The sequence below is a fragment of the Aspergillus terreus genome, genomic scaffold (genome assembly GCF_000149615.1).
Source record: "Aspergillus terreus NIH2624 scaffold_4 genomic scaffold, whole genome shotgun sequence".
Classification (NCBI taxonomy): domain Eukaryota; kingdom Fungi; phylum Ascomycota; class Eurotiomycetes; order Eurotiales; family Aspergillaceae; genus Aspergillus; species Aspergillus terreus.
In genome coordinates this window covers 663,579-686,780 of record NT_165927.1, presented here as the reverse complement: position 1 = coordinate 686,780, position 23,202 = coordinate 663,579, and the positions used below count along the sequence as shown (strand labels likewise).

Here is a 23,202-nt window from a genome sequence, read left to right as displayed (position 1 = left end):
GGTTGCAGCGCAGTCCAGGCCTGTCCTGGCAGCTAATAATAGGTGTATTGTCGGGGATAGGACCCAACGCCTCCTCAGAGCATCTAGCACTGAGAACTGAAGTTGCAAATAGAAGCACTGCAACAAATCTCATACTGAGTTGGTTGACCAATATAATACAAAGGAGATTTATCAGTGCTGTTTGCTTTGCAAGTATGGATCGTACCTAAGAACAATTGGTTTTCTAGCTGGGAAATAGCATCTCCTTTATATGTCACTAGGTCATGCCTGGAATGACCTCATTATCTATATGCATCCGTGATTCCTTACGTCGTTTGTTGGTTCTAGGCATGTCTGGTATATGACATCACTTCATACCATTGTGTCATCCGCCTTGTCAATGGAAAGAACACAATGCTACTGTCCCTACATGGCATATACATTCGTGCCGCGGTAAGCTACATGACAATAGCTTAGCGTTACATCCGGCAACTATCAGCAGAGGACAATTTATCTATTCAGAACCATGGGAGTCTTCTGCCGCCTGGTGCCGAACGAATGTGTATTTTGCCCGCTCTAGGAGCAGTGTGGCTCTCGATAGAACCGCCGCATTCAGAAAATTTTCCACTTCCATGGATACATCACCCTAAACCCCGGTAAGGAACCGCGGTGCTATGTAGTACGGGAAGATCCGCAGGTCTGGAACATATTTCATTACGAGCACCGAGGCAAGTTGGACTTGGATAGACCTAGGACTCCTACTACTAGCCCTAGGTGGCTTGTCACCCTTTACGCCAACAAACAGACGGCGCTCCACATGTTGTCACGGAATAAGAGTCGCCGCGCCAGAAATTGAATATAGCTTATTATTTGGGTGAGACCAGACTGAGGTTGTTGCACTTTGACAGATTAGGCATTTGTAGGTCTTCCTGGTAGATAGAGCGGCCTAGACAGTCTAGAGGCGATTCATCTTTCACACACGCGGGGGGAGCATATAATTAAGCTTATTGTCGCGATCGGACATAATATCTAAATTTGATTAATAATTAAGCCGCAATGGTTGCACAACAGACTCATTGATTCCATAACCGTATTCCATGAGTGGTCAGCACAAAACCCTACCAGAGATGAATCAACTCAGGTTCAACTTAAAGTCGTACTGCCAAAATGAGCCAAAGGCAATCTGTATTACTGAGTGCTGTCCCGGTTGTCGGATGACAAAAAGATCTAGAACAAATCCAAACATAACTTCCGGAACGGCCCCATGCCTCGACCATGGAATCTCTACTCTCAAGTATGACAAGCCTCTATAACCGGACAACACTATATCGCGAGCAACTCGCCGATTGCGGTAATATGTTTAATTACATGATGTTATGTCACTTTCCCAACCATGAAAGCCTGGTGTGGGTGACTTTTTCTCCAAGGTAGGTGTCAAGTGCCCATCTTTGACTCCATGCCGGTCTCGAAAGGGTCTATCTAGATTACCTCAGTACTCGTCATGCAGATATCTGCTAGACTTACGACTTCTACTGTACGTCAGCTGTTGTATCGTCTTGCTATGTCAGCTCACCTAGCTCGAATATAAATGGAATACGTTCTTTCAAGGCGTTAACAAGATATTTCAATATAGGGCGTCTGTACTTGATCCTTTCTCCGCTTGAATCCAATTTATCTTTCAATATGCCAGAGTCGTCTATACAACAAAATAAAACTAAACAATGTTATGAGATCTTCGAATCCGCAACCGCCGACTTGCGCAGGAAGTTGAGAACCCAGGAACGATCTAAAACTTCCCACCATCACCTTTTTAGCGTGGTGTTTAATGCCCTGGCTATCGTGCAGTTGGCGATTGGAGCAACAATCACTGCATTAGGCCCCTTGGCTAACGAGCATATGGTGGCTATCACCATTCTAGGGGCTCTAAACACAGTTGTTGCCGGCATCCTTGCCCTCATGAAAGGACGTGGTCTACCACAGCGGCTTAGGAACGATATAGCGGAGATCAGAAAGGTGCTGACATTCATTGACAACACGGGTATTCGACTCAAATACAGCAGTAACAATTACCCAAATAGTGAGGTTATGCGACTTATTGATGAAGCGCTCGGCCGGTACATAACAATGTGCGAAATAATCGAGAGAAATCAGCCTGATTCATACGCTGGCGGAAATATGTCTCAGAATCAGGCAAACAATGAACCTCTCGAAGGACCGGATAAGAAGGACAAGATGTTAGCAAAGGGCCGTCAACCGGATGAAGAGATGGGCCACGATCTTTGACGCCGGTCATTTCAATATGGTCCCTTCTGACTTTTAGGCATTTCTATTCAGGAAGTACGTTCTCTCCTGAGCACAATTCAATAATCTAACTGCCCCAGGCTTGTTACTCCTCGTTTTCTGATTAATTTCATAAGTTTAGCTTCGACATGCGGGAGCCACATGTATTGCATATTCGTTGAGCTCGTTAAGTATAAGCATTCCAGTCAGGGACTTGTGATACATTACAGATAGTTCATCTTAAGCGGAAAACAGTGGCGTAATAGCCTGACTGCTGTAGCTTATCCATAAACCATGACGCATTTTGAGTACGTTACATGATAGTAGCTCAGATGATCACTCATGGCGCTGGTGTTAGCTGTCTCTACTTAGACTCGATTTTACTTCGTAGATTAATCTAGATCAGAAGCAACCATGGCACTCGGTCATAATGGGAGTACAAAGAACAGCGGAAAACTCACCCGCCAATCTAGAATTAGGTAGACTCTCTACAATTAACGTCTCACGTATGAGCGCAAGACTGCTGCCAATTGCGAAGATGATGCCTTGTGACTAGTTTATAATAACAATAAGTCAGTGATGCGGAGGTGTTACGCAGTTGTCCTTTGGCTTGAAAAGTATGGATGTAGCAGTAATGATGCACTTTCAATACATTTCATATTGCAGAAACAGCTGTCTGGTCTAAAAACTGGCCAGCGAAGTTCACTAGTATATCCTGGGGCTCCGCATTTGGGGTCGGACCGCGGTTCTAACCCATGAACGTTGAACCTCTTAGTGGTGGTCATGAGACGTAGTTTGATAGCAATCATTAGGATCTAATGTAGAGAATCATACGTAGTGGTTGATGTCACCTTCACGCATGGGTAGGTCTGGACTCTGGTGATGTCAGTTGTAAATGTAGCTTGGGGGGATTTGCCCTTGGATAGATGGCGGGTAATGGCTATAAAAGACTCTTCTATCTCGTACACGACTAGATTTTGGACGCTTAAGCCTTCAGCAAAAACAATTTCTGAGACTTTGAATTGAAAGAAACCTGTCCCAATGAAGCTCACTCTAGTTGTTCTCAGCTTGACCACCACTGCTCTTGCGGGTGTCTATTGCAACCGTGGCTACTATTATTGTGGCTGGGATCTTAACAAATACGCAAACCCCCCTAGTACGCTAACCTTTCCTGCTGGAAAAATATTCACAAACAGTTGTTGGAGAACTAGATATATCAGCTGCTAACCTATTATAGCCTATCAGTCCAATTCAATCTATTACTGTGACAACCCTGGTGGCGATCAAAGATTCGTTGAGGGTTGCCCAAATGGATGTGTTGGCCCTCAAGCTCATTGCCAGTGGTGATCTATTCTTCTGAATGGGCATTGGCCAACGGCGCTACTTATGAGTTTTTGTTGGAATCAAGTAGGATGTGCTGTATATGGGTTTTACTGCTTCCCATGCTGATCTATCTGAGAAAAGAGTTAGTTTAATACTTCTGACAAGCTGAATTTGACCTGGTCACTATCTATTTCTTTAGCTGTTCTCCCATTATACTGTCATGCAAATGCAAAGGCTACTGTAAATTATAGCAACATCGTATTCGAAGAAGGAAGCGTTGAGGGTATTGCTCCAACACAGCGGATTGGAAAAATGTAGACAGATGGTAGAAATTTTACCATACACGTCCTCACTCCCAGGCAGGCCGTGCTGCCTAGAGCACCCAGTTTGATCGGGTCATCAGTGTGTGTGCGCTAGTTTCCTAGGGCACCTGGCTATCACCGGGCTATTCTGGGCTGGAGCTTTCATCTGGATTGGCGTTGGCACACTGGACTGGGGTGATATCTGGCAACTCTATATGCATTCTGTATCCTCTGCGCACATGGTGTTCATGTTTTAGTTCCTTGCCGGCTTTCTGGTGATTGTCGGCTTGTTAACCGACGCCAGCGCGATGAGATGGAGTCTGACTGGGTAATTACTATGCAACGTTCCGGAAAGTATTATCGAGTCCTTTTCGATGCTTGTTCTGATCACGGGTCACAAGGCGGAGGAGAGTCAGGAACTCACAGGACTGCGCTCCATTTGTGAACGGCGCGTGAGGGTCTTGTCCTTTTTGCAACGGGTTGAGTCGCTGAGAGATAGGTCAACCCTTCCACCTTAGAAACTCGCCGTTGTCTCGACATTCGATTCCATCGGAGTACTCTTTATACTCAAAGTGGCTTCCTTGAGTGGTATCATCTGTCCCTGCACAGGATACCTGGCACGATTCAACAGTGCCTGTTTCACTGGTCAGTGTAGCATTTCAACAATCCTTTTCATACTATGTGACTGTTTCTGAATATACAAGCCGCACTTCCTCGTTTCGCTCGGCGTCTTGAGTTTGTGGCCTCGTGAGTCATACAATATGGGTAGCCCTGTAGAGTCACTAGGTGTCTACTATAAAATAGAGAGCAGAGAAGAGAAGAGAAGAGATGATGCAGAAAACGGTGGCCTTGTAGATAACGATCACATGATGATACGAACGGTGTAGTGTAGACAATGTAGACGCTAGTCCTGTTAAGGAAGCGGATCTATTACATAATCCCCCAGATTCCAGCGGCGCTTTTCCGCTTTCCGCATCGCATTCATCCATTCATTCATTTCATCTTCACCTCATCATCCTACCATGGCCCCCGTCACCCTCAGCACGGTAGACAGTACGTCCCTCACTCACCCACACAGCGACTCATCTAATAAAACCAGCCGACCTCAAGGATGTAATCCAGCATCTCTTCGAAATCCAATCCGCCGTGCACGGCTATCTCGGTCCAGAAACCCAACAAGAACTCGTCCGGAAGATGTACTCCCCCCTCTCCTTCTAACACACCCATACACCTCTAACCCAACCGACGAACAGCAAAAACCTCACCCTCGCGCTCTCCACCCTCTCATCCCACACCCAATCCCACGCCCCGGACGCCGACACAGCACAGGCAAACCCCAGCGACCCGCCCATCAGCACGATCGAGCTGCCCCCCGAGATCATCGATTACGTCGACGCGGCGCGCAACCCGGATATCTACACGCGCGAGTTTGTCGAACTCGTCCAGCGTGGCAATCAGGATCTGAAGGGGAAGAAGGAAGCATTTGCGGGGTTTCGCGATGTGCTGGCGCGCGAGATGAGGAGTGCTATGCCTGAGTGTCGGGGGGAGGTTGATCGGGTGGTGCGGGCGACTGGGGGTGGTGAGGAAAGTTGAGTATGTTGTTGATGAGGACGAGGTTATGAATTATGTGATAGATTAATGAATTTGAATTGTTCCGTCTGGCTTTCGAGGGTGTTGATGGACTCCATGGATGGGAGATATTGTAGTCAGGTTGTCACCTCACTTATTATGTCTAATTTTAGCTTGGAGAGTCGCTAGTCTCTGCATCGAACGAATCTAGCATCATAGTACATTTGCACTTCGATCACCCGTGCATGAACATCCGTGGCTGGTCATGATATTGCATTGTGGTTGCATTGTCCACGTTGGGTGCACAGATGTTGATAAGACTCGCAGGATACTTTTTATCCAGGAGTCATACTATGAGGATTGGTTGTAAATATCAGATTGTCGATGATATGTAGTGGTGAAATAGAAGGTTTCCATGTCTGTTACTGCTCCTGTATACTCCTACATACCCATCTCATACCAACGTAATGCCCGTTATGCTTAGAGATTGATTATCGATATCCGTTCTATGCCACGTATTCCAAGTATAGAAGAGCGAATGACATCTCTGAAGTACATATGCCCAAGGCATATTTTGGGAGCGCGCCAGCTGCATCTTCTTTTCGTGCGCATCCATCCGCCGCTTTGTCACTGACAAGCTCGTCCGGCGAACAGTGCCTTCCTCCCTCACGAAGGCCCAGTCCACTCATCCATCTGAGAAACACTCTCCAACTTCTCGCGGCGCTCACACATAAAACCATCCCGCCCACATCGTGCTGCAGCAGCGCCAAGGGTGCGGCGGGCACATGAGTCAACCGCCCTCTCACAGATCAAGTCACAGTCGCACGTTCCTCTCGAGTCCAACTTCTTGTACCCATAAGAAGACCAGACTAACTTGCCTGGTAACTTGTCACCTGCATGAGAGGACCGTTCGCCTCCACCGCGCAGGTATAGCTTTCTTTTGAGTGAGTGAATGCTCACAAGGAGGCGCGCAGTCCGTGGCGGAGATCCTGCAGGAGACTGGCGTGGTGTTTGAGTTTGCGAATAACTCGTGGGTGCCCCGTGAACTCATGTGAGAGTACCTCTGGCTGCAGGGTTTGCCCACTTGAAGCTGTGACGTCGGAGAATCGAGATCTGATTAGACTATGCCGGCAGAGGCCGGCTGCAGCCGAAGAATGCAGTCTAACTCTGTACGTCGATAGACCAGATCAGATTTATTATCATTACTGTACAGCCAAATGGCCACCTCCTCTTCCAGGCTTTCATCTACACTGAATAGAGTCCATGACTCGTCAGTCAGATGGGATGGTCGGCTCGTTCCTGGCGGACCCACACGGACCCCTGGAACGTCATCGCCACAGTATACAAACGGGGTATAGTAAACAGACCTCGACGACGGCGTCGTCGTCGACAACAGGCATTGCTCATGACTCGTCATTCGTAATCGGATGTTAAAGGTAGGGTATGTCGGTAAAAAGTAGGGTGTTAGGGATCTTGATGGTGGGGTTATCCTGGATCCGACGTCTTAAGGTAAAGACTGCTCGGTTTGCGGGGCCACGAATCTGAATCGCGCAGGTTGCAGGTCTGGGTGTCGCCGCTCCATGAGTGCGAGACTTCGGAGGTGCCGGCCTCGCGATGGCTGGAATGTTCGAACATGGCGATGTCGACATCATCGGAGTCCATGTAGGGGTGATCGCGGCGGCGCGGCGCGGGGGCGGTCGCAGCGTGTGTGAGATCGGAGGTGACGCGGGTGGCGTCGACGAAGTCGGGAAACTCTCCAGGGGCGGTGCCGGGGTGGGTAGCCGACTCGGTTTTCCAGACATGATGGCGGACGAGGTGGACGAGCTTCCCGAGGACGGCGAACTCTAGCTTGAGCTTGACGGAGTAGACGACGCCCTTGATCATGGTTTCCATGATGTAGAGATTCTTGTACTCGACTACGAGCAGGCCGAGGTCCATGAAGATGATGATGAGGTTGATGGCGACGAGCTGGTACATGATCTTGCGCTTGGCGGGGTCCGGGTCGAGGCGCAGCATGCGGACGGTCTCCATGATGTACAGGGCGGAGAGGATAAACTCCTGGATGCAGAAGCCGGTCATCTGGATCTTCTCCATGACGTTGTAGCCGTCGATGTAGGCCCAACGGCCGCTGGACAGGTTGGAGCCATAGGTGAGCACGGTGGTGGGGATGTGCAGGATGACGGCGTTGACGATGATCATGGCCAGCACGCGGCGCAGGACGCGATGGTTGGGGAGGACGAGGTGCAGGCGCGAGTAGAGGACGACGGACTGGCCGGTGACCATGCAATACCAGCCGACGGTGATGCAGGTGACGGAGAGCCAGGCGTCGGCGAGACGGTAGAACTTGAGCAGGAAGCCAATGGCATAGGGGATCAGACCGAGGGAGGAGGAGATGAGCAGACTCCAGAAGTAGACGCCGCGATATCGGGCAAAGGTGACAAAGACGAGGATGATCAGCTCGATGGCATTGTACCAGGTGATGCCGGCGAGGGTCGCGATGGCGATGCGGACGACGATGCTGTCGCCGGTGTATCCGCCGGTGATGCCATTACCGGGGGAACGACTACTGGCCATGATCAGGCATGGTGGAGGAGAGGTGAGAGAGGGAGAGGGAGAGGGGAGGAGAGGAGAGGAGAGGAGAGGAAGAGAGAGAAGGAAGATGAGGTGAGAGTGAGAGTGAGATCCGGGGGAAGTCTGGGGGTGGAGATATTAGGCATAATTAGTTAATTAATTTAGTCTTATTATTAGGATGACTGTTAGGGTACACCCTGCAAGACTGGCAGTTTCTTTGTCCTCAATACGAACTCCGCCACCTCCCCATTTGGGCCGTTTCCACGACAAAGAAAGTCTCCCGGAGGATATAACCTTACCATCTTAATACGCCCTGTTATAAAGAACATACTCGAAAGTATCCCCTATTCTACTTGCCTTTCCCCTGGAACAGACTCCCGAATAAGAATACTAACCAGGGTTATGACTTCATCCGACGCAGCAGTCAGATCCTGAATCCTGCGACACTCACACGGCACGCCAACCGACCGACTACCTAAACTAGTCACCACCAACACACGGGGGATTCCTGAATTCCCCGAGATCCACAGACCGTCGTACCACAGAGGTCTCAACCCGACAAACATCGGAGCATTCTGATACTCCAACTTCAACAGAGTTCGGAGGTCACTACCAAGGAATGAGTCCACGCGAGTCCGATCCAACCCCTTACGGATCCACGTGTGACGTGACGGCCCCCTCCACACGTGCGTCGGGCAATAAAGGTACGCTGTATTAATACAAGAGTGTCATCATAATACGGAGTAATAATCATCTCGCGGTGAGAAAAGCCCGCGGAGACAAAAACACCGGCGTCTTTTCCCGGCTCAAACTCGACATGTCCAAGCGACCTGTCCAGTTGCTTCGGGGAGCATGGATCCTGCCTGGGAATTAGGTACGCCTAAAGACGGGTGGTTGGGGCTGTAAGGCTCGGCGCTGTTTTACTTGGGTAGACTAGGTAGGCTATGTAGTGTCTTTCCATCGTTAACTCGAGAATAGGTATAGAACAGGTAGACTATCAGGTGTCGGGTACTCCATAATGCGATGTATACTACTCATGACTGAGAACCGTGACCGTGATAATAGGCTATGCCAACGTGCGCGATACCCGACGAACAATCTAGGTACTCGCTCGGGCCAACTGTGACCAGCCTGATGTCATACCCCATAACTAGTTATCAAGGACCAATAACTCCCGCATTAACACAACAATATCAAGAAATATCGAGACAAAGACATACACTCTCTCACTCGACAGCAAACCGTCGACTCCCCTCCACCAGCCCGTCTGACAACTTACTCACCCCCACCCACACGGGCGCATACGCCAGTACCTCATCCAGCGCCGGTATCAGCCCCGGCTGGTTGTGGTCACTCCACAGGCACACCGCTCGTCCCGTCAACTCCGTGTCCGCCGTGTCCATCGGCCACTCTACATCCACCGTCCATGTATGCGCCCACTCCCGACTCCAGAGCCGGATCTCTCGCGTCCCGTTCGGCGATTCAAGCGGGAACCGCGCGTCGTAGGCCGAGTCCGCCACCTCGAACTTGGAGACTGGTGTGTCAAACACCAACTTGCAGGCCCGTGTGTCCTTGCCCGAGACGCGGAACCGCGCGGCCGGGGTGCGCTTCTCGGCGCTCCTCGACGCCGTGAAGGACACCCAGTCCGCCAGTTTCGTCTCGTCAACCACCTGTGGAGTCAGCCCGTCCCAAGAGCACTGGAGGCGGTCGCGTAGCCAATCGCAGGTGACGTTCTGGCCGGCGACGCTGGGAAGGCCCTGCGCCACATCCTCCACGAACGGGGCCACGCCCGTCAGCGACGCGCGGTTCGTCCCGGCGTCGAGATCCACCTGCTGTATAAAGAACAACTTCAGACGGTTGTTGGCGGAGAATGGGAAGGCTGACAGGTTGTAGATCAGTGTGCCGACAAAGACGGCAAGGAGGAACATCGGGATGTGGTAGGTGTAGCGGTGCACGAACGGTAGCAGAGGCGTCAGAAGAAGCGTTGTGAGAGCAGCAATGGCAATGTAGATAAACAGGGAGGATCCTCCGTCCTGCCCCGTCTGGTGGATGGCACTCGTCAACAGGAGTGCAATCGGCCCGATGAAGATCAGCACCAGCGGCACAACCAGAATGAGCTGCAGGAGCCACGTCCATCGGGGCATGTGGGCACTCCACCGCTGTTCACGACCGTAGACATTAGGGTCGGACTCTTCCGTTTCCCCGCTGGCATGGTGCTCTGCGTCTCCGCCCACCCGCACATAGTTTGCAAACGTTGTCCGCTGCCCACTGCCCAGCAGGGACGTCGACTCTGTCGGCTCTTCGTCTTCCTCCTCCTCCCCATCCCCTCCAGATCCGACTCCCTGTCGGCTGTCGTAGGCACTGCCCCGTCGCGAAGTCCCCGTCAATTGACCGGCATAGTCCGACTTCCGCGGCAGGGAGAAGAGCTCCAGGTAAGCGATCCACGTAGCCACAAACGTGCCGGCAAAGACGAAGAATGCAAAGTAGCCTCCGGAGAGACCCCACCGGTTCCCATAGACGGTCGCAACAACCAGGAGAACCCAAGTGAGCACGAACATCCACGTCAACGTGTATACCCGGTGGAAGGCCGACGGCCGTGCAAAGTCCGCCACACGCGCGACGAACCACGCCAGGAAAACCCACACCGACAGCATCATGCTCCACACGGCGTACTCACTGCTATGGATGATGTAAGGATTGACCTTTGTCACCAGATAAGCCAGCGCGACCGTGATCACCGTCGGGACCGCAAAGAGGAACGGAAACCGGAAGAACCCGCGCGTCCCGCGCAGCGAAACCACCATGCCGTCCTCGGTCTTTGCAGACGATCGAAACAGATACATCTTGTCAGCCCTGCTGAGCGCAACGCTCGTAATAAGCAGAACCAGCGGAGCCACAATAAGCAGCGTCACCGACAACGCAAACAGCGTATGCAGTTGGAACACCACAAACGTGCTCCCAAACAAGTCGAACCAGACAGCTTCCGTACCCGTACCACTGGCAATCTGGCCCTCATTCTTCGCCGGCCCATCGAACCGATCACTCGAGTCCGACACCAGCCCGGATGTAGTCGCCACCGCTGCCGACAGCATATGCCACAGCGACGCCTTGCTCGTATGCCGGGTGTCGTCCTGATCGGTATGGTACCGGGCACGGGGCTCCATGAACGCGACGTCAAGCCCGCGCAAGCCCATATCCCCCTGGAAGACAACATAGTCCGTCTGGCTGCGGATCAAGCCTGTCTCGAACCCGTTCGCGCTCAGCACCGACCCAAACGGGTGCTGCGATTTCATATACGCGCGCGTAACTTCGGTATCGGAGCTGCGGAACAGCGTCGCGCGGCCGCCGGCGCCGGCGCCCTCCAGGTTCAGGAACGTGTGCGGCAGCTTGGAGATCGGGTGTTGGCTGTAGACACGAGCGCCGTTGAGGAAGTCCTCCTCGCCATTGTTGAACAGCACGACCAAGCCGCGGCGGGGCGCATGGCCCGGGGTGGTGAAATATTTGATCAGCTGGAGGCACGTCACGACGCCCACGCCGTCGTCGGTCGCGCCGAGTCCCGTCGACACGCTGTCGTAGTGCGCGTTCACGAGCACGCCGCCGCGCCCCGACGGCGCTCCGTGCGGCGTCTCCCACCACTTGTCTTGGTCGTCCTCCGACCCGCGGATGTACACGAGGATGTTGATTCCCTCGAAGTAGACGCCAATGTTCGCATCACTGATCGTGTTGCCTGTAAAAGTCAGGTTCGATGTCTGGTCATCGAACACGAACACGTCGGGTTTTTCTTCGTCGAGAGCGCGATATGCCGCTTCTGACGGCGTGGCTTCCAAGATGCCCTTGATGCGGTTCCGCAGCCACTCGTGGACAATGTCGTTCTGATGGGAGTTGTAGGGCCGGAAACCACGAGTCAGGTCTTGGAGATCAGCCCAGGCTTCGGCGATATCCAGGCCGCGCGGATTCGACGAAGGGGGCGGAGGTACAACATGGTGGACGACGAGTAAGGGAATCACCAAGGCGAGATAAACGAGGGATGTGATCACAGTGACAGGCCATGGGGTAAAAGCCAATGGGTTCGCGCGAGATAGCTTGAGAGACGCCATGAGGACGACTTCATCAAGAACTCAGCGATGACAACCGGGAGGAGCTGTCTTGCGAAGCTGCGATGTGATGCAATCGGATCCTGCCAAGGCGGAACGAAAAGCGGGGACTGCCTGCCTGGATCGTCAGGCAGAACATCTACTGCACCTTACAGGATTCGGTGTCGAAAGGCAAAACTGATAGTTCACTGGGTATATGCTCCATGTACCTAGACCCGAAAGCAGAACGCCTCAATGCATGTCTCGCTATGTAGATGATACGGCCACATATACCTAGTATGGACCTGGCACCTGTCGCCCTCTTCCCATCCAGTGAAAGGAGATCGCCTGGTTCTGCCAATCTACCGGCAACTGAATTCCGATAAGGAAAACCACAAGTAACCATTAAACACATGACCGATCATACAATCGCTACCAATGCATTCGCCATGAAGAACTGCGACAACCTGGATCGCACCGCACCAATGAAGACAGATTTGATAACACAAAATAGCGATGAATAGAAATGGCTGATGATGAAGCAACAAAGATGATGTCAAAGACAGGCTCAAGTCGTAGGCAGGGTATCGGTCTGACTATCGGGTATATCCGTGTATTCGTCGGCGTCGTGAATCGCGGTCGCATGCAAGAGGCCAGTCACTTGGCCCTCGTCCTCTTCTAATTCTTCGTCATCGTCGTACATCGTCGCCTCAGTCATATCGCGTATGGGAGAGCTGGTTCGGTTAAGGAAGTCTCGGAGCCGGTTGACGCCCTCGCCGCTGAAGACACAGAAGACGTCCCGCTGCTGGTTGGTGAACTCTGGAGGTGCCTCGCGACAGAATACGGTAAGCTCCTCTCGCAGGAACTCTTGCACGCCAGTGAGACTCAGGTGGGTGAGACGAGGACAGTTGTTGAGCAGCTCGTGAATACCCTAATCGATCAGCATCTATCCCGCAAAAAAAAAAAAAAAAAAGGCATCAGGAACCGAACTTACCCTCTGCGTTATTTGGACACAGTAGCTTAGATGGACCCGCTCCAAGCTACTGGTTCCCAGCGGATGGTGTGATACATTCGTCCGAGCAAGGGCCCTGATGCTAACGTCCGTGATCAGTTGGCACTTAACTAGACCCACCCGTCGTAGCTTGGGCAGCGTTGCCAACTGCTGCACGCTAAGGTCGGTGAGAAGGTTGCAGCACGCCAGATCGATGTACCGAATGCGGTTGCAGGACTTGACCAGCTGGATGACGGCAGAATCCGTGATATTGGAGCAATGACCAAGATGGACGTAGTGTAGATTCTTCCCAAGCTTGCAGATCGCCCAGACCGCGCGATCGGTGATCTGCCGACATTTGGCTAGGACAAGGTTTCGTAAACGAGGCGCTGACTGAACAATGCGCTCCACTGCGTCGTCCTTGATTTTTTCGCAAGCTGTGAGATCTAGAATACGGAGACTATCCATAGAGAGATGCTTTGGAAGCTCCAGAAATGCGGTGTCGTCGATTTCGCTGCAATGCGCCAGTCGCAGTTCACGAAGATTGGGAAGAGTTGCCATCAGACAAGTCACGGAAGCATTGGTGACGAGTTTGCAATCATGCAGGTCGATCTCAAGGATCGCAGGGCAATTCTGCGCAAACGAAATGATCGCTTTATCCGTCACTTGGCCAACCCCGTTCAATTTCAACTGTCGCATGTTAGCTCCGGACACTCAAACTCATCTGGCGTCACTCACCCTCTTGATCTGTCGACAATTCTGTGAGACAATGATCAAAGATTCGTCCGTCACCTTGGCACAGGCCGTGATATTCAGCCCCTGCAACCGAGGGCAGTTCCTCGCCACCGTGTAGAGGGTGTGGTCTGTCAGGGAACGAAGCTCCGACACGTCTAGCGCTTGGAGGTGACGGTTCCCATCAACCAGGTCCGACACCCCTGTGTCCGTAAGTTTGGAGCAATTCGTCAAGGTAAGGCGCTCGATCCGTTTGCACTGGGCGAAAGACATGACAGTGCCGTCACTGACATCATCCGCCAACGCCGAGAGATTCAGCCGTCGGATCAGCGCCGAGTACTCGAAGATACTATCGGCCTCGCCCACGGAGTCGGCGATGCTCTTCATGTTTTTCCAGTTGTTGCACGACGGCCGGTGCCAAAGGATCCCCACACAGTTCGCTGCCCAACCACGACACACCCGCATGCAGCTAAGCAAGTCCGCTGGCGAGCTCAGTTTGGCAAAGATTGCAATCAAGATCTCCGGGGGGAGACGTCCGATGGGCGGTAAAGCGACGTACTGGTCATGGTGACTGGAGTCCCGGATGTTTGCGACGCCGATGGATGATTGCGAATCGTTTGCTTGGGCTGTGAAGAAGTCGGTATCGTCATCGACGGTGCGATCTGGGGAGGTCGAGCTGGAGGTCTCGGATGGGGCCTCGCTCGGAAACCGAGCGGCTTGCCGGGAGCGGGGCATGAGGAGCCGTTGGACGCGACTCGCGTAAGCCTGAGATGCTGCGAATGCCGTGGTGATGTCGGTTTCACTTAGCGGGGGGGGTATGACATGGAAGAAGTCCTTCTCGTCAGAGCATAGAGAAGAAAAGACCCGACTGGTCGATATGGAACCGAATCAGGGACGAAGAGGCACGACAGGACACAGGTTCGGAGGCAAAAGGTAGGATTATTGGATGGGAAGTCGTACGGGTGAGAGGGTGACCGGGCGCTTATGAGGAAAATGCGGGTCGGGGCCGTGCCTGCAACAAGGTATGCGTGGGCAGACAGGGCAAGGCAAGGGAGGGGAGAGAGAAGACAGCGACAGGTCGGTGGACGCGAGGGAGACCGAAGTACGATTCGAACGATCGAGTCGTTGTCGGAGAATAAGGGAGAAAGCGCGACTCCAGAGGACTATGCCAATGAAATCGGCAGGGGTGGAAGGCTATGCCGGTGGGAGGAGAAGCGTACTCCGTAAGATGGACGATGACGATAGGGCGGCTGTAAGAGGGAAGGCGAAGGCTGTCAAGCGCCGACAAGAGGCAAACCGATCAAGGTGGGGGTGGTGGATTTTCCGACTGGAGAAGGTGGTTAGAGGGGGGTTTGACAGGAGGAGTCGATGATGCACTCCACTGAGAGGAAAGAAGTGCAGCAGGATACGTACAGACCGACAGAAGTCCGTCTCGGATGAGAAGATGAGGAAGAAAAGAGAAGTGGGAGCGAAGAAGCCTGGAGGAGAGTGCAGTGAGGATCAGCTGAAGCCAGGGAACCTTGATTGATCGGGTCCCGTGCGCTCATTGGATCACATTCACTTGGTTATGCCCTTGTGCGTCTTAGTCATACCTATAATTATTCACTTCACTGTACTCCGTAGTCACTCGCTCTTCTAGGTAATCTACTCTAATCTTCTCTTCTCTCCTTCTCAAGTTCTGATCGTATCGTGAATCAAATGAGTGGTTCTCCCGACGGCACCATGGGTACCGTGGGTCTCGGTCCGATTCTTCAGATTCTGGTAAGCTAAAGTACTAGCGGTAGTATGCCTCCCTTCCCAAACGGGACGCTGTAAGGGACAACTACCTCATTGTCTTCACTAGAACACCAAACTATATCCATCTCGCAAATAGTGCTCCATACAATCACCCCTCGATTTGTACGCCAAGTCAAGCCAGGCTATTCTATCATTAGGTCTACTTCAGAGATCCCGCCAATAAAGTCGCCTACCCCCTTCGATATATATTCCCTCATGTCCGGCTCCCCCCCTTGGCCCATTCTCGGAGCACATTCTTCCTCACCTTTCCCGTGCTGGTTTTGGGCAGCTCTGGTACTACTTCCACCTCGCGTGGGACCATAAACTTGCTAATCCCACTCGTGCTCCGAGCCCACTCAATCACCGCCTTGCCTTCCAAGGTCTTCCCACCCTTCACCGTCACGTACGCCTTGGGGCGCTCGCCCCAATGGCTATCTGGAACGGCCACGACCCCCGCCTCCAGAATGTCCGGATGGGTAACCAGCATGGATTCCAGCGCCACAGACGAGATGTTCTCGCCACCTACATACCAGCCATCGTCAGTACTCACTAGGACCATAAACTCGACACAGAGGGCAACATCTTACCGCTGATGATAATATCCTTGGCGCGATCCAGGATCTGAATAGCCCCATCGGAATGCCAAACGGCCAAGTCGCCCGAATGCAGGACCCCACCCGCGAAGAGTTTCCGCGTGGCTTCGGGATCTTTGTAGTAACCCCGAGCGCAAATATTTCCGACGAACACAATCTCTCCGATCTCCTGGCCATCGCGGCTGACGTCCACCACCGTCCCCTCAGGCACGTCGGTCTTGACGACTCGCACAGGCAAACTGGTCACGAATCCATGGCCCTGCCGCGCCATCTTCTGGTACTTCTCCTTCAGTGGCAGTTGGTCCCACGAGGGCATGATGTACCCCTTCGTAATGGGACCGTACGTCTCCGTCATTCCATAGGTGTGAACCGGGTGCAAGTTTAGGTTGGTCATCTGCTCGAATAGATGCGGCGTGGGCGGACTTGCCGCGACGGTAACCTGCACCGGGTTCGGGAGTCGCTCCGCTTCATCGGCGTTGCAGAGCAGTGTGTTCACGGTGGGCGCTGCATTGAAGTGCGTGACATGCTCCTGTTTGAGAAGCCGCCAGATCTCGGGGTAGTCGATCTTCCTTAGACAGTAGTGCGTTCCCCGTACGGCGGTGACAGCCCACGGGAACGTCCAGCCTACACGAGGGTCAGTAATGATGATGAGATGCCAGAAGTCGAGAGTAGCCACCCACCCATAGCATGGAACATGGGCAGCGTCCACAGGTAACGACAACGTCCGCGCAGGGGATTAAGACCCGATTCGATGACATTGCCCATCGCCGCAAGATAACAGCCACGATGCGTGTACTCCACTCCCTTGGGACGTGCTGTCGTGCCGCTGGTGTACGCCAGAGCGAGGATATCGTCTTCGGAAGCAGCCTGGCTCTCAAGCCCTTCCCAGCCCTTGGCGCCAGTCTCGAGGTCATGTCTCAGGCCTTCCAAGACCGCTCCATCGAAAGGACCAGAGAGCTCGCCTTCGGTGGCATCCGTGTCAGTATCAATGATGATAGGAATGTTAGGCTTTGAAGCGCGGTAGGCTTGGATAAGCGGTTCGAATTCCTTATCCACGATGATGACCTCGACATCGGAGTGTTGGAAGATATAGCTGATATCATCCTCCTTCAAGCGATAGTTGACGGCTGGTCCTCGTTAGATGTCTATTCTCGTTGAAATACGTAGCCGAGGCGCTTACCAACATTGACCGCCCCAGCGGCTGCGATTCCGAAAATGGACTCCAGGAAGGCAGGGGTGTTGGGACACAAGATGCCAACCCTCGTAAAGCCATGTTTCTTCAAGTAGTACGCAAGGCCCCTGGCGCGATCCGCAGTTTCGATGTAAGATCTCCGCAGGATCTGATTATTCGCCGTGACATGGTAGATGGCCTCGGCCTATCTCCGATAGAAATGACTGGTTAGTTCAAACAAGACAAGTAGCAAGGGCGCGATACCGCTCACCTCAGGCTCAATGGCAGCCGCTCTCGGCAAGAAAAAGGTCGGCGACAGAGTGTGGAAGTTCACCCTATGCTCGTACCGAGCCGGCGCCTCAGGACTAGATCCCTGGGGCTCAGCTGAAGAGAAGTGGCCGAGCAAAGCCGACAGACGGGACTTCGCAGACATGTTGAAAAGACGGCGTATCAGAGTCAGGATCTCTGCATAAGGGGGACAGAACCGCGAAGATGGGAATGCAGCGAGAAATAACCGAGCAGGGCCCGGTCCGGGTTCCGAGTTCGAGATCTAAATGCGGGGGAAAAAGACGCTAAACTCGGACCGCGGAGAAGCGAACTAGACCCTTTTGCCCGTGGTCTTTTCGCAACCGGGGATCTGGGAGTTTCAGGGATGACCTCATGAGATGTCTGCAAGGCGATTTGGTAATATCTAGGCTACATAGCTTCACAGAATTGGATAAAATCAAAGGAGCTCCTCCATATCTACAAGGGGTAGTCGCATGGAACATCTGGAGTCGAAGAACCACCACAGAGCATCACAGGTCGACCGTAGAAAGCATCATTATTCCCTTTTTTTTTTTTGTTTGAACTCTTGAAATTCTTTGGATTAAACCGCCACGGCGCGAGAATAACGGTCAGCTATTTTGAATCACCTTTCATCCCAAACGACTCCGTATTTTTAATAAGAAATCGATCTCTCCAGCCTCCATGTGCGTCACAACGTGAGAATTGTGGGAATTCATGACAAGGTAGGGACAGTGAGAAAAAGGTCGATCCGGCTTGCTGTCCACATTCCGCTGAAAGAAAACCGTTTGCGATCCCAATCCCATCCCATCACAGACACAAGCAACCAGCCGAGCAACTAGGTATCTAGAATCCGTACTCAGCGAGCTGGCTCTTGGTCTTCTCGTTAACACCCGCCGACTTCTGAGCGTGGACAAGTTGGCGGCGAGCGGCCTTCTTGCGCTCGTAGTATGCACTGCTCTTAACCTTTCTGCGCTCCTCGAGTCTGTAGAGTCCGTTAGCATGCCCCCAGAGATAGACCACACTCGAGATGTAACGTACCTGGCGACAACGTCCTGGTACTTCCAGCCAACCTCGTGGCTGAGTCTGCCGACGGTGCAGTACTTGCGGCCGGGGCGGAGACGGAGAACGCGCAGAGCCTGGGGAACGACGACACGCTTCTTCTTGTCGTAGGGAGGGGGAACACCCTCGAAGACCTTCAGGCGCTCCATGGCGGCGGCACCACGGGCGGTCTTGTGGGGGATCATACCACGGACGGCCTTGTAGAAGATGCGGGAGGGGGCGCGGAAGTGGAAGGGACCTGATCGATGGCAGCGTTAGTACCATCCCAGACGGTCTCGGGATACGGTTTGGATGCTCACCTCCGCGAGTGGGGTTGAAACGGGTCATCTTGCGAAGGTAGGCGTGGTACTTCACTATATCGCACAATCCGAGTCAGTCGAGTCTGTAGTTTGAAGATGATGGCATGGTTCGTCTCGGCGTCTGATTCTGTTCCTCCGCTGCGATCCTCCTTGATCCCACGCACAAGCGCTCTCTTCCTCCCCGTCGACCGAAACTCCCACATCATCAAACACAAAAACGCAGAAATGCAAAACCGGGTCGGAGGTCACGTACGCTTCGCGCGGAAGAACTCGCCGGAGATGTTGAGGGCTTCACATCTCACGACGACGATCTTTTGGCCGTTGAGCAGCTGCTTGGCGACAGTGCTGGCCAGACGACCAAGAAGGTGTCCCTTGCCGTCAATGACGACCTGCGAAAATCCAACACAAGTTAGCGATATATGTTTCTGCAATAGGCGATTCGTCTCCGTCTCGTCGCAACATCATGATCACCATCCTTCCCCATCATGATCATCTTCAACCTCCTCCCGAGACATCGACATTCAAATCCCTGGGGGGATGGAAAAGGGGCAACGCACGACTGGCTCGGTAGCGGACATCCTGCTCGTGTCAAAAGGAAAATATCCAGCGAAAGAAGAGCACTGCTCTAGGATACTCCCTTGGGATGTATGTTGTCGGCGGTTGTTGTCGTTGTGGGCAGGTTCAACGCACACAACGAAGTCGGATGGTTCCCAGGGTTGTCGCTAAGCGAGACTAACTTTGTGTGGCCGATCGGGGAGGGCCCCAGCCCTAAGTCCCGCCAATCCCGTGGCCCGTAGTCACGTGAATTATACTGCCACCTTTTCTATATTGCCACTGCAGCCTGCTAGATCATAGGATATGAGATGATAGTATTAGTGAATAGAAATAAATAGTTACCTAAAGCTTTCTTACACGTTGCCTTCTTACCCAGGTAGGCATTTGCGATTATCTCCAGGGAACAGAGGTTGCAGATGGCGTCGTTGGAGTATGATTACATAAGCTGATTTATAGACCACCCAAGCCTCCAGAATCATCTAGTCCTGTCACACTGTCGAGTCCAGATTCGCTGGGCAATTCTTATCGTTACAATCGTGGTTGTTTCCAGCCCTTCGACGCCTTATGTCCATATCCGTAGGCTGGCATACGGCCGACAGCTCAGCAGCAAGCCGGCACCAAGACCGACTTACACAATGGCCCTATTACCTCTCAAGACCGAAGATGGTCATTGGTACTGAGTCTGCACGGAATGTTCGAGGCCATTTCCGCATCTTCCATCCTAGCCCAGACGGCGCCTACAGGATCGCGGTAACCAAACTGGGATCTCCTACACCACCGTTCCCGATACCACCCAGCAAAACCTCACTAGGGTAGGTACTCGATAATCAAGGCTGTGCTAGTCTGCCCCGAGATACCTTACCCTCGGAAACCATTAACTTTCAAGTGGCGCTCTTCGTGCGACGTAGCAGCGCCCAGTATCACAATCCACTTGCTGTAGATGGCACGGTCACAGCCTCCTGCCATCGTTGGCGCGAGCAAGCAGCCGGATAATAGGTAGGCAGATGCTGCTGACACCATACTTGCAGTACTGTAGGCTATCCTAAACGACGGGTTTGAAGTATGTCCAATGACGGCACGCATGGCAGTCCCACAGAGTCCATCATCCGAATCTGCATTGAAACCCACCGCAACGGCGCGGAGATATTCGGCAATACTCATGGCATCCTGATGCTACATCACAGGTAGTACTCTGGTGTACAGCCTCGATAGACTGCAGCGCGTATATCCGTCTCACTGGACCGGAGTTTCGGGCCGTTGTCCGGTGTTGAAGGCTGAGTCTGAGGCTGAGGCTGAGGATGACTGCTCATACAAGCTGACGTGAGTCATACCTTGATCTGTGATACGCATTCGTGAACATCCCGTAGCGATGTCTTATGAAGGCCCTTGTCAACGTTGGAGATGAGATGCGGAGTGGCATCCGTACCTAGCTGTCGATCATGACCCACTCCCATTGTCATGTTTACGTACAGAGTAACTACCTACGGCAGAGTGGATAAGGCATACCTCTTCCGTTGAATCTCGGAGAATAATACATTCGTCCATGGCATTAGCTATCAACAAGGCATATGTTACTCGATATGAGAGTGTCCATTTCATCGTATATATCGAAATGTTTTGGGTAAACAAACCCGACATAGACGTCTATGAATCTTATCACAGTCCGCGTCAAAATTAACATTAAGCATTAATATAGTCGTCGTATATTCTGACCCATCCAATAAATCGTACAGCGTAAGCCCGTGCATGTCTAGTACAGCGGCAGTTTCGCGTCGCGCGTGCCCCGTTCGATCACCTCTTCCACGTCCCATCGAGGAGGTTCGATCGACTTGCGGCCAGTCTTCGTATGGAAGTCCGCTGGGAGCGGCTCCCTGAGCCCACCCGCGATGCCGGTGGAATATTTCAGTCGCAAGGCGTTCCCGATCTCGTCGCACACCCGCAAAAGATGATCTAGGTCGTCCTTGGTGTGCGCAGCCGACAAACAGAAGCGCACGCGGGATAGCTCCAGTGGCGTCGCCGGGTAGGTCACCACGACGACGGAGATCTTACGACGCAGCATCTCGTGCGAGAAGGCGGGCATTTTCGCTGGGTTGTAGAGCATCAAGGGAACGATTGGGGCGTCGTCGTGACCGTAGACGATGAATCCGAGACGTTTGAGACCGAGGCGGGAGATAGCGCGAGTTAAACGCAAGTCGTTGGATGCGTTCGCGGCCCTGGCCCGGGTGCAGCGGGTCCTCATCGGCGATGAGCCGCAAGGAGGAATAGATCTGTGCAAGGACAGCGGGGGCCGGTGCTTCGCCGAAGATTTGACCAGCATTCGTGGCGCGCAGCTTGTCGATGACAGCCTTGTCGGCGGCGACATAGCCACCATTGGCTCCAAAGGACTTGGTGAAGGTGCCCATTAGGATGTCTACCTCGGCAGGGTCGACGTGGAAATAGTCACATACACCACGGCCATTGGGACCGATAGCGCCAATGGAGTGGGCTTCGTCCACGAACAGGTTGAACTTGTATCGTTTCTTCAGTTCGAGAATCTTGGGCAGATTGCACATGGTACCCTCCATGGAAAACAGGCCTTCCACGGTGACCAAGATCTTCTTCCACGGCCGGTGCGTGCGAGGCTGACCCTGGGAGATGGCTTCCCTGAGCTTCTTTTCCAGATTAGCCATGTTGTTGTGCGAGAAGACTTGGATAGAGGCACCAGAGAGGCGGGCTCCAAAACGGATAGACGCATGGTTGAGTTCGTCGGAAAGAATCAGACAGCCTTTCTCGACTAGCGCGGGGAAGATTGTGGCATTGGTAACGAAGCCCATGGAGAAGACCATGGCCGATTCCTTTCCGACGAAGCGTGCGATCTGTTCCTCCACCTGGTTATGGAGCTTGGATGTGCCGGTGTCGCTACAAGATCCCACCATGCTTATGCCGTCGCGCCGGATGACTTCTTCAGCGTAATCCGCGCAGGGCCCTTCCGACTGCGCAAAGCCCAGGTAATTGTAGGAGCTCAGGTTTAGCGTATCCGTGGTGGTTCCCGTCAGCTGAAAGTGAATGTTGTCGTCGGTGGTCTGGTCGAGCAGAGTGATATAGCGGCCTGGGACACCGGTGGTGGGTCGGTCGAAGCAGTCATTGATGCGTTGTTTAAGACGTCGCGTGTAGAAACTCTCAAAGTCACTGTACAGCGAGGCGTAGCCGTTCTGGGGTTTCAAATGCCGATACGTCTGGGGGCGGAACCACTTGGCGAAGAAATCATGGAAGTGACCGAGGAAGATGAGAACGAGGAAGTTGAGATAAGTAGTCAACGCGATGAAATACGGCGGCTCATCGAGGACGGGATCTGCAATCTCTCCACCGGGGTGTTGACTCGTGTAGAGATGTGACGGATCACCGAGGGGACCGAATTCTGCATGTTGCTTGGCGAGCTTTCGGATCGCCGCGGGATCCGAATGGGATTGAGCATTCACCGTCCCGGTGGGGTTGGAGGGATCGGGAGAGCTCCCGGAGACAGCACGAAGAGAAGCGACAGCATTTGACTGCGGTCGTGGAGGCGAGTGGAAAGTGTCGGCCAACACGGCAAAATTATTGCTGTGGGCGACGTCGTTGTCGGAACGAGGCTTCTCTTTGCGTTTCCACCGCGGCATGGTGCT

At 53.0% G+C, this 23,202-nt stretch overlaps 6 protein-coding genes across 6 annotated transcripts; 2 read left to right on the top strand and 4 right to left on the bottom strand.

Moving 5' to 3' along the window:
- Positions 1-1,662: 1,662 nt before the first annotated feature.
- ATEG_03032 (uncharacterized protein) lies at positions 1,663-2,262 on the top strand (the record flags this gene model as incomplete). Its single annotated transcript, XM_001212210.1, has 1 exon — positions 1,663-2,262. One exon carries the CDS (start codon positions 1,663-1,665, stop codon positions 2,260-2,262), a length of 600 nt encoding a protein of 199 aa, XP_001212210.1.
- A 2,644-nt stretch (positions 2,263-4,906) lies between these two features.
- On the top strand, positions 4,907-5,477 carry nut2 (mediator complex subunit NUT2; the record flags this gene model as incomplete). The annotated part of the gene is made up of 3 exons (XM_001212209.1): positions 4,907-4,937; positions 4,984-5,080; positions 5,138-5,477. 3 exons carry the CDS (start codon positions 4,907-4,909, stop codon positions 5,475-5,477), a joined length of 468 nt encoding a protein of 155 aa, XP_001212209.1.
- Positions 5,478-6,938: 1,461 nt separating this feature from the next.
- On the bottom strand, positions 6,939-12,121 carry ATEG_03030 (M28 family metallopeptidase; the record flags this gene model as incomplete). Its single annotated transcript, XM_001212208.1, has 4 exons — positions 6,939-8,147; positions 8,324-8,337; positions 8,476-8,733; positions 9,304-12,121. The coding sequence occupies 4 exons, from the start codon at positions 12,119-12,121 to the stop codon at positions 6,939-6,941; spliced, it is 4,299 nt and encodes a 1,432-aa protein (XP_001212208.1).
- A 544-nt stretch (positions 12,122-12,665) lies between these two features.
- On the bottom strand, positions 12,666-14,555 carry ATEG_03029 (putative ubiquitin ligase complex F-box protein GRR1; the record flags this gene model as incomplete). Its single annotated transcript, XM_001212207.1, has 3 exons — positions 12,666-13,028; positions 13,092-13,778; positions 13,827-14,555. The coding sequence occupies 3 exons, from the start codon at positions 14,553-14,555 to the stop codon at positions 12,666-12,668; spliced, it is 1,779 nt and encodes a 592-aa protein (XP_001212207.1).
- A 1,255-nt stretch (positions 14,556-15,810) lies between these two features.
- ATEG_03028 (putative AMP-binding domain protein) lies at positions 15,811-17,793 on the bottom strand (the record flags this gene model as incomplete). The annotated part of the gene is made up of 5 exons (XM_001212206.1): positions 15,811-16,118; positions 16,184-16,813; positions 16,870-17,316; positions 17,370-17,565; positions 17,632-17,793. The coding sequence occupies 5 exons, from the start codon at positions 17,791-17,793 to the stop codon at positions 15,811-15,813; spliced, it is 1,743 nt and encodes a 580-aa protein (XP_001212206.1).
- A 698-nt stretch (positions 17,794-18,491) lies between these two features.
- ATEG_03027 (60S ribosomal protein uL13) lies at positions 18,492-23,196 on the bottom strand (the record flags this gene model as incomplete). Its single annotated transcript, XM_001212205.1, has 12 exons — positions 18,492-18,630; positions 18,687-18,945; positions 19,007-19,060; positions 19,260-19,395; positions 19,919-19,928; positions 20,194-20,202; positions 20,424-20,734; positions 20,893-20,991; positions 21,068-21,114; positions 21,193-21,205; positions 21,293-21,311; positions 21,611-23,196. 12 exons carry the CDS (start codon positions 23,194-23,196, stop codon positions 18,492-18,494), a joined length of 2,682 nt encoding a protein of 893 aa, XP_001212205.1.
- Between the last annotated feature and the right edge of the window lie 6 nt (positions 23,197-23,202).